The sequence below is a fragment of the Fukomys damarensis genome, unplaced genomic scaffold, assembly GCF_012274545.1.
Source record: "Fukomys damarensis isolate Sample0158 unplaced genomic scaffold, DMR_v1.0_HiC HiC_scaffold_37, whole genome shotgun sequence".
NCBI classification, from domain to species: Eukaryota; Metazoa; Chordata; class Mammalia; order Rodentia; family Bathyergidae; genus Fukomys; species Fukomys damarensis.
The window spans coordinates 5,026,321-5,041,596 of record NW_022900949.1 but is presented as its reverse complement, the minus strand read 5'-3'; the positions used below and the strand labels follow the sequence as shown (position 1 = coordinate 5,041,596).

The 15,276-nt window shown below is 37.5% G+C and overlaps 1 protein-coding gene across 1 annotated transcript; it reads left to right on the top strand.

Moving 5' to 3' along the window:
• The first annotated feature begins 13,250 nt into the window (after positions 1-13,250).
• LOC104869648 (olfactory receptor 7E24) lies at positions 13,251-14,201 on the top strand. Its single transcript, XM_010634998.2, has one exon. The coding sequence runs from the start codon at positions 13,251-13,253 to the stop codon at positions 14,199-14,201; it is 951 nt and encodes a 316-aa protein (XP_010633300.2).
• Positions 14,202-15,276: the final 1,075 nt, after the last annotated feature.

Sequence of the window (15,276 nt, the reverse complement as noted above, 5' to 3'; positions counted from 1 at the left end):
ATAAACTTCTATACACACCTAATAGAGACATTTGCCTGAACAATCACAAGCCCAGGAATGTTAGAGATACTATGCTCATGTTCATAGTAAAATGATCCCTACACTGTTAAAACAGAAATAATGAAAGATATCTTTATTTCTCTCTCTAAAAAAAAAAGAAAATTAGGAAGTAAGGAAATATATCTGATTTTACTCTAAGAAAAATGTACAAATTCCTCTGATTTGAAGTGTTCATAAATCATGAGTAGAAGTTTGGACTGCATTATAGGAACAATAATTTATCTCAATGGGTCATGATAAGAAAATATTTTTATACACTAGGTAACCCCTAGAAGTTTTTAATAATTTTAGGTTTTTCTGATTTCCCTTTATGGAGGCTTAAGTGGTCATCCAAATATATCTTTTTTTTTTTTTTTGAGACAGGGTCTCACTATGTAGTTGAGACGGACCTGGAACTCACTATGTAGCCCAGGCTGGTCTCCAACTCACGGCTATCCTCCTGCCTCAGCCTCCCGAGTACTGGGATGACAGGAGTGTGTGTGCCTGGCCCCAAATATACTTTAAAAACTATGTGATGCCTCTTATGACTTTCATAGAATCCAAATTTTAATCCAAATAAATGTTATATAAGAACACACTCTAATATGACATCAGTGACCAGAAATGTTGCACAAGTATATATTGCACTTATTGGTGGATTACAAATAATGAAATGTTAAGAAACACTTGTGGAGAACCACTGACCACTGGGCCATGTGGCGAGCTCATAGCTCTCCTCCTCCACCTCCAGCAGCCCGGACTTCCACTGGAGTAGACCAGTGAGAACTGCCCAGCACCCAGCTGCATGAACAGCTCTCCAACATTCGCCCCCCACCCCCACTCTTGGGTCTCCTGGCTGTGCCAGTACCTGGATACACACTGCAGAGACACAAGTGGTCATAAAAGCCATATTACTCAGCTCCAGAAGATTCAACGGAAGCGAACAATAGCAATAAAGACACACCAGGCCTCTGTACTTGGCAAGTTGGGGGGAATCACCACCTTTCAGCAGAATGTGGACTATCATCAGGGGAAGGGCAGTTGGAACCTGCAGTAGAACCTTGTAGCATTTAACCCTGCAGGGAGTCAGGAAGCCCAACATGGGCCTTGCAGCCATAATTCAGCCTGAATCTCAGGGGTCTGCTGAGAATAATTGCCTTAGTTCTACACATTGCTGCCCACCTTGTTGGGCACATTGATTGTGACAGCGGAATATACCCTGAAAGAGGCTCTTCAAATTTTTTCTTTCTTTTCCTCTTATTTTTAATTTTTTAAAAAATTTTTCCTATTCTGCAAATTCTTCCTCTTTTCTTTCTTCTTTTTACCACTCAGTCTCTTGCTCTCACAATTTATTCTACATCTCCCTTTGTTCCTGTTCCTGCCCTAATTTGGATTTCTTCTTTCTTTTTCTTTTCTTCTGTTTTTATTCTTCACTCGATGGTCATTCGTTTCAAAGGAAAGTGAGTACAATTTATGGATTCCCTGTTACTGTTAAGCTGCTCTATTCTTGTCTTGGTTATTGCGCTCTGTCTTTCCCTCTTGTCTTCAACAGTTTCGTAGTTTGCATGACCATCCTGTGTCCTCTGGCTTCACTATAAACCTTCTCCTATTATTCTGCCTATCTATTCCTCTCCTCTCAACCCCTTCAAAGTCCCCATCCTGAAGGGTAAATTTGCTATATTGAAGAGTTTATTCACTATAAACATATTTTGGGCTGCTCCACATTTTTTATTTAATTCGCATGGTTAAAGGTGATAGATTAATAACTACCACAAATGGTCAATTTCTAAGCTGTTCTTTATGTTATTGTTCTGCTGACTGTTTCAATTGTGCTAAAGGTTTATGATTGATTTATTGAGTTGTACTTTCAGATATTATGAAAATGAGAGTGTCTATGAGTCATTAGAGACTGAAAACCTAAAGAAAATCTATATCAGGAAGGCCAAAGTACTAACCCAGGGATTAAACCAAGGAAAGCCCAGCAACATCAACAACAAAATGAGAAAACACTTAAGCAAAGCACAAAGACAGATTTCCAGTTCACCAACAGCAAATTCTAGGGGAAACGAGGTGGAAAAATCTGATAATCAACCACAAGGACACCCTGAACTCATAGCACAGGACGTACCAAAATAGGTCAATCAGGCTTTAGAAAAATTAGAAACAGAAATAATATCCCAGATAACTGCAGAGATGGTGAGCACAGTGAAAGACATGATTAGAGAATCTAAAACAGAAACAGACAAAAAACAAAGCAAAACAAAACAGATGAGCTCAGGACCATGGTAGAAGCCATGAATGCCCAGCATGGGGAAAAAATGGAAACCTTGAATGTCCAACGTAGGAAACAAATGGAATCCATGAAGCAGATTCAAACAGATAACCAGTGCTCACTATCACTACTCCTGTTCAATATAGTTCTGGAAACATTAGCCACAGCAATTAGTCAAGAGAAAGAAATTAAAGAAATAAAGATAGGAAAGGAAGAAGTTAAACTGTCATTATTTGCTGATGATATGATACTCTACATAGAAGACCCAAAACATGCCACCAAAAGATTTCTAGACTTAATTGACTCTATTAGCAAAGTAGCTGGATACAAGGTCAACAACCAAAAATCAATAGCCTTCTTGTACACAAATAACAGACTCACTGAGAGAGAAATTAGGGAAATAATTCCTTTCACAATAGCATCCAAGAAAAGGAAGTATCTAGGAATCAATTTAATGAAAGAAGAAAAAGACCTCTACACTGAAAACTATAGCACTCTGAAAAAAAGAAATCGAAGAGACATGAGAAAATGGAAAGATATCCTCTGCTGCTGGGTAGGAAGAATCAACATAGTGAAAATGGCCATACTACCAAAACAGCTACACAGATTCAATGCAATGTCAATTGAAATTCCAAAAGTATCTTTCACACAACTAGGGAAAATAATCCAGAAATTCATTTGGAGCCAGAAGAGACCTAGAATAGCAAAAGCCATCCTAGGCAACAGACACATGGCAGCGGGTATAACAATTCCCAATTTGAAACTATACTACAAAGCCACTGTGATAAAAACAGCATGGTACTAGCAAAGAAACAGACCTGAGGATCAGTGGAACAGACTGCAACATAAAGAAACAACTGCAGATGTACTCAGCTACCTCATCTTTGACAAAGGAGCCGACCATCCTCACTGGAGGCAAGATAATCTCTTTAATAAATGGTGTTGGAAAAACTAGATTTCCATCTGCCAAAGATTAAAACTAGACCCTTATCTTTCACCAAGCACTAAACTAAAATCCAGGTGGATTAGAGATCTAACTATTAAAAAAGAAACATTAAATTTGCTGGAAGATAAGTTAGGTAGAACTCTCAAAGATATTGGCATAGGAAAATATTTTATGAATAAATCCTCAGTAGCAGGGAAACTAGCACAAAGAATCAACCCTTCTCTATTGTAGGTGGGAGTGCAGACTGGTGCAACCACTATGGAAATCAATTCGGAGATAACTCCAAGAGCTTGGATTTGAGGTTCCATTTGACCCAGGTATCATTCTGCTGGGTATCTTTCCAAAAGAATGAAAAGAATCATATCACAGCGATATATGCACACCCATGTTCATGGCGGCACAGTCTGTAATAGCTAAAACTGGAAACAGCCCAATTGCTCATCAGTTGATGACTGGATAAAGAAGATGTGATTTTTCTATAAAATGGAGCACTCCTGAGACATAAAGAATGAGAAACTGCAGTCATTCATAGAAAAATGGATGCATATTGAGGCCATATTAGGTGAAATAAATAAGGCACACGTGTAAATACCGAGTAGTTTCTCTGGTGTGAAAAACTCAAAGTGTAAATAAGATTCAAATTGTATGAATGACAATGTGAAATAGGAAGAAAAGGGCTAAAGTTGTAGGGGAAGTGGGAAGTGTAGGGGAAAGGAAATAAGGGACAAGAAAAAATATGAGAAAAGGAAAAAAATAGAAGCAAAGTCTTTGTAAATAGGGGAGCATGGAGTGGGTGAAGGGAGGGGAGCGGTTTGGGGAAAAAATGAGAACCAAGATCTATTATGTAAAGGCACAAAATCTGAATGATAAATGTGACTGTACTCTATACTTGAAGGGTATCAATAAACTCAATGAGGAAAAAAAATTGTACTACTCTGAAAAAGAGACTGCAGAAAACATCAGAAAATTGAGAACATGGCCTTGACCTGAATAAGCAGGCAACATGTTTTCAAATGGCCACATTATCAAAAAATGACGTATAGATTTAAAGCAGCTTAAATCAAAACAAACAATCTTATTTGCAAAGCAGAAAAAAATTTCTAAAAATTTTATGGCGCCAGGAATCCAGAACAGCTAAAACTGGCCTGAAGAAAAAAAGAGCAAAGCAGGAGCCTGAGACTTCAAAGCTATACTAATAAGAGAAGCGTAATAGTGCCACTGAAAATAGATGTGTGTAACAAAGTAACAGAAAAGATATAGAAATAGCCCAATGCACTGTAGGCAGTGCGATTATTTCCAAAGTGGCTAAAAATATATGCTGGTCCGAAGATAAACGCTTTAACAAATGCTGCTGGGCAAACTGGTTGTCTATTCATCAAAAAATGAAATTAGATCCATATCTTTCACCCTGTACTAAAATTAAAACAAAATGATCAAAAATCTAGATATCAGAACAGAAGAACTAAGTTACTCTCTAAGAAATAAAGGTAAAACTCTTGCCGACAGGCTCAGAGAGGAGGGAAGGTAAATAAGGATTTCCTGGGGTCCCCCGGAACACACAGGAACACGAGAAAGCAAGGCAACAGAAGAACAAAAGGCCTCCCAACTCTCCCGAGGCAGACCGGGGGCACAATGGGCAGAAAGGGAAATACAAGGTAGTGTAGTGCCATGAAAAGATGACAGAAGAGATGGAAACTCCAGAAGAGCTTAAAGAGGAAATCAACCAAAAGTTCACAGAACTCAGTTGCTCAGTGTACGAGGGGGAAAACGTAAAAAACGGAAGAGCTGTCCAAGTCAGTTCACATCATTAAGGACAAATTCACTAAATTTTATTTGAGACAAAATCGGACAGAAATGCCAGAAATAAAAAGTACAGAATTCATAAATTGTACAAATGACCACCATGAAGACAGGGTGTCTAGAATGGGGGACAAAATGGAAAGTGATGAAGTACACAGTGAAGCCTCAAAAAAGGAGATAAAAGATCGTGCAGCAGCTACTAGATGACACTGAAACCACCAGCCTAAATCTGATTGGAGTTACAGAAAAGCTAGAAGGTAATACAGATGGCTTTATGAATATGTTTACAGAAAGTGTAGCGGAAAATTTCCTAAATATAAGAGTTCAACATACAAGTAAGTGAGGCAAAACAGCTTGCAGAAAAGGATGTTTCATATAAAAGATCACCACAAGAGATATATGACTGTGAAAGCAGAAGTCTAGAAAATACTCAAGGACATTATGAAGCCAACAAATCTAAAACCAAGATGAAATGAAAACGCCAGGCAAAGCCAATGGATATAGAGCAGTTAAACAGCTGATGAGTGTAATTTTATTGTCCTAAAGCTTACGTACTTCAAGGATTGCTAATTTGTTATGTACCCCGCCCTCCCCCTTAATCTTTTCCATTTGGACGCCTTCCCCAGTTCCATTGTGAAGCACGAATGGTGTCATATTCTTTTGCCCCTCAATCTTATGTATCATTTTCTCATATTAAAAGTTGTTTCACATCACGTCATTTAAGAGATGCAGATGAAAACAACACTGAGTTTCCACTTCACCCCACAAAGAATGGCTGCTATCAAAAGATCAACCAATAACAAACGTTGGCAGAGTTGTGGGGGAGAAAGGAACCCTTCTCCATTGTTGGTGGGAGTGCAGACTGGTGCAACCACTGTGGAAATCAATATGGAGATACCTCAAAGACCTGGGACTAGAGGTTCCATTTGACCCAGCCATCCCTCTGCTGGGTATCTTTCCAACAGAATTAAAACAATCATATCACAGTGATATATGCACACCCATGTTTATAGTGGCACAGTTTGTAATAGCTAAAACTTGGAAACAGCCCATTTGCCCATCAGCTGGAGATTGGATAATGAAGATGTGGTTTTTCTATAAAATGGAGTACTACTCAGCCATAAAGAATGAAAAATTAGACTCATTCATAGGAAAATGGATGCATATTGAGGATATACTCCTAAGTGAAATAAATAAGTCACAACTGTTTAAATACTGAATAGTTTCTCTGGTGTGAATAAACTGTGATAGTACATAAGATCCTAATGAGATAACTGACATTGTGAAATGGGAAGAAAAGGGCTAAATGTGTAGGGAAAGTGGGATGGGTAGGGAAAGGGTAATAAGTGAAAATAAAAGAATGTAAGAAAATGAAAAAATGGAAACAAAGTGCTTGTAAATGAGGAGGGGAGAAGGGGGTGAAGGGAGGGCAGGGACAAGGGGAAAAATGAGAACCAAGACCTGGCATGTAAAGGAACAAGATCCCAATGATGAATGTAACTGTACTGTGTACCTAAAATGTACCAATAAACTCAATAAAAAAGTTGTTTCATCATCTGAAAATCATTGTCTGATAGGAAAAAAAATCATGTCTTCTCTACCATTGAGTCCCAGGTGCCTGTTGCTTGCTTATTTTGTGGAACCATTGTTAAAGACTATATTGACTTAGGTTTATTAAATTTTATCAGAAACAAGGCAACAGCCACGGTGATGTGTACTTTGTTAACCCCTGTGTTGAATCCCCTCACAGCCTGAGGAGCAAAATAAATTTAAGTACCCTGCAAAGACTACAGCAGAACAATAAATCTCAGCACTTCTACCTTTTTGGTTAGGCAAGTGTGACAATGTCATGGCTTTAATTTCATAGGGTAATGCTGGGAGGGTGGGGAATGAACTTAAAGTTGAACATACATTTTCAGTTTATAAAATAAAAAGAATTCTTGAAGATCTATAATGTTCAGTGACTCACAACAATATTGAAGTGCGTACTGATCATGGTTAAAAGTATAATCTTGTTACATGCCTTTTACTTCAAAAATGAAATCAAGGCCAATCATTATTCTTTTAAAAATGTTTATAAACGACAGAAGTCATTAGGACAAACTAGATTTATCTGAGTAGATGAAGAACCCAAAGGGACTTGTGAACATTTGTATTCTTTTTGTCTCCTTCTGCCATTAGAGTTTGGAAGTCCTTCTAGATTCAGATTGCACGACCGACTTGGCTAATTATCAGCTCTGTGTATTGAGACCCAAAAGTGACAGAGTAGTCAATAATAAACATCAAGCCCTGTAATGACTCCAGTCCTGTGTTCAGCTCCATACCTGTGTCCCAGACTATATTGTTGTCTGTATTATAAAGCTCTTGTGTATCTTTGTATTAATTTCAATTTCAAAAACAGAGACTGAGCCTTCACTGGGCAGCAGACATAAGAGGGTCTTTGGATCTCTTCTCCTTGACTATGATGCAGAAGAGAAACAGCATTACCTGGTAAGTGCAAAGGGATTTCTCTGATGTGAGAAAGATACTTAAGTTATTATTTTCTTCTCCTGAGGAGAAGCATGATGTGTTTGATGGTAAGATGTGAGGGCACAAATATAAAAAATATTAGTTATAAGGAATAGAAGTTTTATGATCTTTTTTGTAATGGGGAAAGAATTACTCTTTCAAATTTGCTTTCTATACACCCTGTTTCTACTTCCATTCATGGCTCACTCATAACAGCAGAAAACATGCCCTTCTGCAATGTGTCCTATGTGCTCTAAAAGGATTATAAATGTAATTATTAAAATATAGAGGAAGAGAGAAAGCGTAACATCAGGTACTAGATTTAAGGACTTCCTATATTCCAGGCACTGAGCAATTTCTTCTGTTCGCCTTGTTTTATTTCATGTTCTCTGTCTTCCTGGAGTTATATTTGCTGACATTGTTATGACTTGTACAGAAGTGGAGAGATCTCTTTTAATGGAAACTGCATTCATTTGTTATGTAGAAAAAGGGCTTGGTGGAATTGGGTTGTCTGATGATAGACACAGAGCGACTCTATTAGGCTGCCTCTTGGCACAAGCAGACAATTAATTCTCTGTGACTTAAGGAAAGGCCGTTTGCTCACTGTGCCTTCCTTACTGTTGGAGTTTTCTGAAAGCTCACAGAGCAGAGCAGTGAATGGTGCCAGCTGCACACACAAGACAGATGTGGATGATGGGCAAACATCTGAGAGAGTGCTCTCTTGAGCATTCAACAGAGATCTCTCTCCTTCCACCACTGTAGGATATTTTTAAGCTTCCCATACCCTTCTCCAAGCTTGTGTTTATTTCCCACCAAGGCAAATGTGGAAAAGTCATGTCTTGATTTCATTTATCTTGAGTTGCAAATGTGCCTCTAAAGTACCTGTGACTGTCACCTCTTAACCTCTGCACAAATCCTTCCATGGACTGGAAACTGAAAAATTTTAGTGTAGCAGATAGTACTGTCAATTTTTTTTTTTTTTGGTACTAGGGATTGAACTCAGGTCCTTGTGCTTGTGAGACAGGCAGTGGAACCACTGAGCTAAATCGCCTGGTGTCAATTTTTTAAATCTTTTCAGTTCCACTTATTATTTCCATGCTCCAGGGGAGGTTTTTGATATATCTGAGAAAGCATTGTCATTAATGTTAGTTTTGCTTGAAGTAACTTCGCTAAGGATTGTGCAGGTAAGGAGTGCTTTATTTAGTGTTAATGTGCAGAAAATTAGAGCAAATTAAATTTTAGCTATCATAAATATCAGATAAGTATATTCTTAGCCGTTGTCTCATGGGTCCTGTAGTTACTCCTTTCCTATTTCTGTTGCAGGACATTTTGTTCGTGTTTGTGTAATTGTACACATATGTTTAGAGAGGAACGATGTACATTTCTTTACACTTAATTTCCCAGACCTATACCTTTTTTGGCATGGAAGAGACATCAAAAATATAAACCTCTGTTCAACACCGAATGGACTCTTCCATAAATCATAATACTTCTTCTTTTTCATATTAAGTTTATTGGTACATTCAAAGCAAACAATACAGTGACATTTACCATTGGGATCTTGTACCTTTACGTGATATATCTTGGTTCTTGCTTTTTCCCCATGCCCCCTTCACTCTGTTTAACCTTCCCTATTTACAAACACTTTGTTTGCATTTTTTTCATTTTTTCACATTTTTCTTTTCCCTTATTTCCTTTCCCCTCCCCTTCCCACTTCCCCTTTAGCCATTTTCACTCTCCCAATTATACCATTTGAACCTTATTTATTATTTTAATTTTGCACACCAGAGAAATGATTCAGTATTTACTCAACTGTGTCCTATTTATTTCACTTGAGTATAGCCTCAATGAGCATCTGTTGAGCTATAAATGTTTCTAGTTTCTCATTCTTTATGTCTCAGGAGTGCTCCATTTTAGAGAAAAACCCCATCTTCTTTATCCAGTCATCAACTGATGAGCAATTGGGCTCTTTTCAAGTTTTAGCTATTAGGAACTGTGACGCTATAAACATGGGTCCAAATATATCACTGTGGTATGATTCTTTTAGTTCTTTTGGAAAGAACTTTTTGAGGTATCTCCATATTGATTTCCACAGTGGTTGCACCAGTCTGCACTCCCACCAACAATGGAGAAGGGTTCCTTTCTCCCCACAGCCCCGCCAACATTTGTTATTGGTTGATCTTTTGATAGCAGCCATTCTTTGTGGGGTGAGGTGGACTCTCAGTGTTGTTTTCATCTGCATCTCTCGAATGACCAGTGATGTGGAACATTTTTTCATACATTTATTTGCTGCTTTTACTTCTTTGTCTGAGAAATGTCTGTTCATTTCAGATGCCCATTTTTTATATTTGGGGGGTCTGATTTTTTTGAGTTCTTTATATATTCTAGATAGTAGTCCTTTGTCTGAGGAGTGGCTGGTGAACACTTTTCCCCCCACATTGTGGGTTGTATCTTAGCTCTGTTGGTGATATCTCTTGCACTGCAAAAACTATCCTTAATCAGCATGATGTGAAGATGCTTAGTACCTTACTGTCTGTTGCTCCATTCCTTTCACAAATTATCCATAGATGAAGAGACAAGACAAAATACTTTATTCTTTTTTTTTCTCTGTGTCATGGACACATGGACCCTATAATTCACTTAACTGTATCTCTACGTTATTTAAAAATGAAACACATCAGAGTATTCATGTTTTGTTAATGGCACAGAGAGAAGGGAGTGGGTGACTGTATGCCTCAAGCTTAGGTAGATTTAAAAACTTCATACTATTTGAGGCTCTAGTGCCATTTGAATGCAGTTTACAAAATAAACTTCCTACTTCCTTAATGGTGTACATCTTTATTTAAAAAAAATCACGGGAAGCAATGAAGGCAGTCCTACAAGGAAAATTTATAGCAGTGAATTCTCACTTTTGGAAAACACAGTGAGCTCAAGTAGACAACCTAATGTTGAACCTGAAACTTCTAGGAAAAGAAGAACAAATAAAGTCTAAAGCTCATACAAGGGAGCAAAATTATAAAAGTCACAGAAGAAATTAATGCAACTGAAACTAAGAAATCTCAAAATTTCTAAATAGTTAGATTCTAATGTTCTTTATTGCTGCACATGTGGATGAAGACAATTCTCCTTGTTTTCTTCCAGCATTATGAGCACAGAGAGGAAGAGAGATTCACACACATTCTGCCCTCAGTGAGAGGTCAGTGATGCATAACTAAGATGCTCATATCTCTTATCTTCAATGTCACTCCTTGGCACAGGCTCCAGAACTAAAGCAAAATTAAAATGTTATTCCTCGTGTAACGATGAAATTTCTTTGTATGGTATCATAAAGAGAGCATTACTGGAAAGATGACAGGCATATTTAGAAGCTTTATCTGACTGGTAAGAGGATGTGTGGAAAACTGAGTCACCTGTTCTGGCAAAAACAATTGAAATTTTACATGCATTACTTGTTGGAAATCAGAAATATACCCCTGGAATATAAAAAATAAAAATGTATGTGCATTATTAGTCTGAAATCAGAAAATTATCAAGAAAATATTATAAAACAATTTTAAAATAAGTGATAAAGGACAACAATTTTGATAACATTACCATAATAATTAACTTAAAATGTAAATAAGGCCTCTCTCTCTCTCTCTCTCTCTCTCGTTTCTTCCCTCCATCCCTCCCTCTCCCTCATCTGTGATAAGGCTATGACTTGTTTGAAGAAGATCTAAAACAACTACCTGGGGATATTACATAGTCTATCTGGGGGGGGCAACAAATCTTCTAAATCACACTATTTAGATGAGCTTTAGGTCCCTTTAAGGTAAAGTTTTAGGAAATTGTGAATTCATAAATCCGTGTTGATCTGGAAACATTCCAAAGGAAAATCTACCCATAAAATTTCTAACAACAAATTCTTTGAGGACAGGAGAGCAGGAGTAATGATAGAAAGCACTTAAAATTTTAGATAATTGTACAGATGCCTAAATAATATGAATGAGGTAGTCAATATTATTAAGTATTTTTATCTATAGAGATAGTATGAACGGAAAATTTTCTAAATGCCAGCAAATATCCTCAGTGTTTCTCAACTCTTATTTGAGAAAGTGACTCAAAAATTTGAAATGTGAATATTCTTTTAGGCTAAGCCTAAAGATATGATGGTATTTCCAGATAAATGTATTCCTAAATTAGAATCAACAATGATGCAAATTAAATGATTTTCAAAATTTTCTTACAGCATCAACATAAGGTAGGTAATTCTTATCCCCATTTTACAGATGGGGGGAGTACGTTATTTGCATATGTGTTGAAAAGATTCCATTTTTCTGTTTCAGCTGAGTTTTAAAGGTGTGCTTACAATTTTTCGTGTACTATTTTGGGTTTCTCCCAGAATGACAAGATGAAATTATGGGTCTCAGTTCCCATCACATAGCTGAGATAAAATGTAACTCATACATCAGGAGACATTGATGTGAAAATCTGTTGGTTAGAATTAGCAAGGCTGGGACTCAGCCAGGGCCTTTTGTGTTTGTTTCCATAGCCATCAACTGGTTACCAGAGGGTTTATGATCAGAATAGCAGTCCTGCATATTATCAAGCTATGGTAGACTACAGAGTCAGAAAAGAAATGTCTTATCTAGCAGGTAGTTCACTGATACTGTATGATTACATACACCTGTAAAAATATTGAAAGGCAAAGGTGCTTCTTATCATTTACTGTTTGTACTAACAATTGCAGTGCACAGCAATCTACATTTGGGTAATTATGTCTGAAGATTATGTATCTGAAACTGTGATTATATATATTTTTTGTTTGTTTGTTTTATTTTTTGTTTTTTTGTTTTTAGTGTGACCCTGGCTCACATTTATTTTTTGTTTTTTTGTTTTTAGTGTGACCCTGGCTCACAATGTAGTTGAGACTGACCTGGAACTTACTATGTAGCCCAGGCTGGTCTCGAACTCACAGCAATCCTCCTGTCTCAGCCTCCCACATGCTGGGATTGATTACAGATTGTGCCACCATGCCAAGCTTTGTGATATATAAATTTGAATGCAACAAATACAAGGATAAAAGTTTCATATTGAATAATTTATTCACAAACAAAATGTATGCACAATTTATATACAAAGGCTGGGTAAGATCTTGACATCCTTAAAAGATGAAATCAGAATAAAAAACAGGAAAAATGAAAAATTCATTATTTTTTAGTACAATGGCTAAAAACGTGTTCTGATTGAAGAGAATTAATTTTTCAGATAATGTAGTCTCAGACTTTATAGTACTTGTAGACAGCTTACTTAAGTAAATATATAGCATCTTAACAGTATAAAATATGGAATATTTCAACACTTTTCCATTTTCTTCCTGTAGAATTATATTTTCTTAAAGGGAGATGGCCTAACTACTTTGTATACTTTTTGGAAAAAAGTTTACCACATTTTACTGTGATCAAGGACTTCAGAAATCTATGTCATTGTTTTGCTTACACTATGCAGTAGAGCATCAGTAAATTAAGTGTATATGGAGGAGGTGGAAAAGAAACTACCAAACACAGAGGCCTTAATGGTAGGATTTATCACAAGAGAGCAACGGTGCTGAAGGTTGTGCATCATGGGTGGGAATTCTTTGCTTATGAATACTCGAACTCAGAAAATATACAGAGTGTTGTGTGATATTTTTGTTTCATTTTTTCAATGAAATTTATTGAAACATGTTCAAGCAACATGGAAAGACATAACCTCACAAAGGTCTCAGAGTTCTACCTCATGAGGTTCTCAGAGGACCCAGACCTGCAGCCCGTCCTCTTCGGACTGTTCCTGTCCATGTACCTGGTCACAGTGCTCGGGAACCTGCTCATCATCCTGGCCGTCAGCTCTGACTCCCACCTCCACACCCCCATGTACTTCTTCCTCTCCAACTTGTCCTTGGCTGACATCGGTTTCATCTCGACCACAGTCCCAAAGATGATTGTGGACGTCTCAACTCACAGGAGGTTCATCTCCTATGAGGGCTGCCTCACACAGATGTCTTTTCTTATCCTTTTTGCATGTATGGATTTCATGCTTCTGACTGTGATGGCCTATGACCGTTTTGTGGCCATCTGCCACCCCCTGCATTATGCAATCATCATGAACCCTCGATGCTGTGTGTTATTACTTTTGCTGTCAGTCTTAATTAGCCTTTTTGATTCTCAGGCACACAATTTAGCTGCATTACACATTATCTGTTTCAGAGATGTAGAAATTGCTAGTTACTTTTGTGACCCTTCTAGACTCCTTGACCTTTCGTGTTCTGATATCTTAATCAAAAACATAGTCACATATATGGTTGGTGTCCTATTTGGTGTTTTTCCCATATCAGGGATCATTTTCTCCTACTATAAAATTGTTTCCACCATTCTGAAAATCCCATCATCTGAAGGGAGGTACAAAACCTTTTCTACCTGCGGTTCTCACCTATCCGTTGTTTGCTTATTTTATGGAACAAGCTTTGGAACGTATCTTAGTTCAAATCGATCATATTCTCCCATCCAGAGCATGGTGGCCTCACTGATGTGCACTGTGATCACCCCGATGCTGAATCCCTTCATCTACAGCCTGAAGAACAGGGAGATTCTTAGCACACTGAATTGGCTCCACCTTTGAAAAATCTAATCCCAGGACCTTTGCCATTTATTTGGAATGTGGTTTAGAAAATGTGGGGGGAAAAAAGAAAATCCAAAACTTATGTATAAATACTTTCTCCTTGGTTTTATAATTTCTGAAGCTGGGTGTCTTTAGCTTTATATGATGTTTCATTATAGAATCAAGGGAGTTTAAGAGGTAGTATTTAGTGTTCCTCATATAGATTCCATTTTAAATTGGGAAGGTGATATTTCTGGGGATGGGCAGGAGTGACAGTTGCACCGAAATATTACAATATATGTAACCAAACTCTGCATCTAAAATTGCTTAAAATGGTACCTTTACATAAAATTATCTTTCCACATTGAACAATGGAAATTAAAAGCTTATGATTTGTTTTAAAAAGAAAAAAATTAACAAAGACAATAATACGCTTAAGACTTACGGAGCGTAAAAGAAGAGGCCAACATTTTTTCTGACGTTTATTTTGTTTAACTTTCACTGAATCCCAGACATTTCAAGATTGGAATAATATGGATCAATATAAATAGTTATAAGCCGTGTGCATGGAGATATCGAATCCACATTTGATGTTGCCCATAAGAATCCTCTGGCCTGTCCTTGAATTTTTCTGGTTTTTGTTTTTTTCTGGTTTCTGGGAGATGGGGAGTCTGGGATATCTTTGGACATCTGTACTAAACACATCCTAGTTCAAAAAGCAATAGATGGAGGTGGGACTGTTGGAAATAATAATTTTCATCACGAAGCCATACTTGAAAGTTTGGGCAGAGATGGGGGGATGCAATTGTGCACAGTTTCAGATCAGAGGACTATGAATTGTAGGTGCCTGAATGCTTGGGGGGGATCCAAAATCTCAGTCAGTGCTTTGCTTTTGTCACACACGGTCCTGCTTCTCACAGACGTCTAACCCGTGATAGAACGCTATGGGTTTAAGTAAACTATCTCCTCCCCATCTCAAGGGATTATGGTGGAGAAGAGCAGGACGAGGTCGAGGATGAAAATCCCAACACCGCGAAGCAATAACTGAAGATTTCCTTCATGGCAGCATCTAACTTATGTATTCTATGTAATTTGT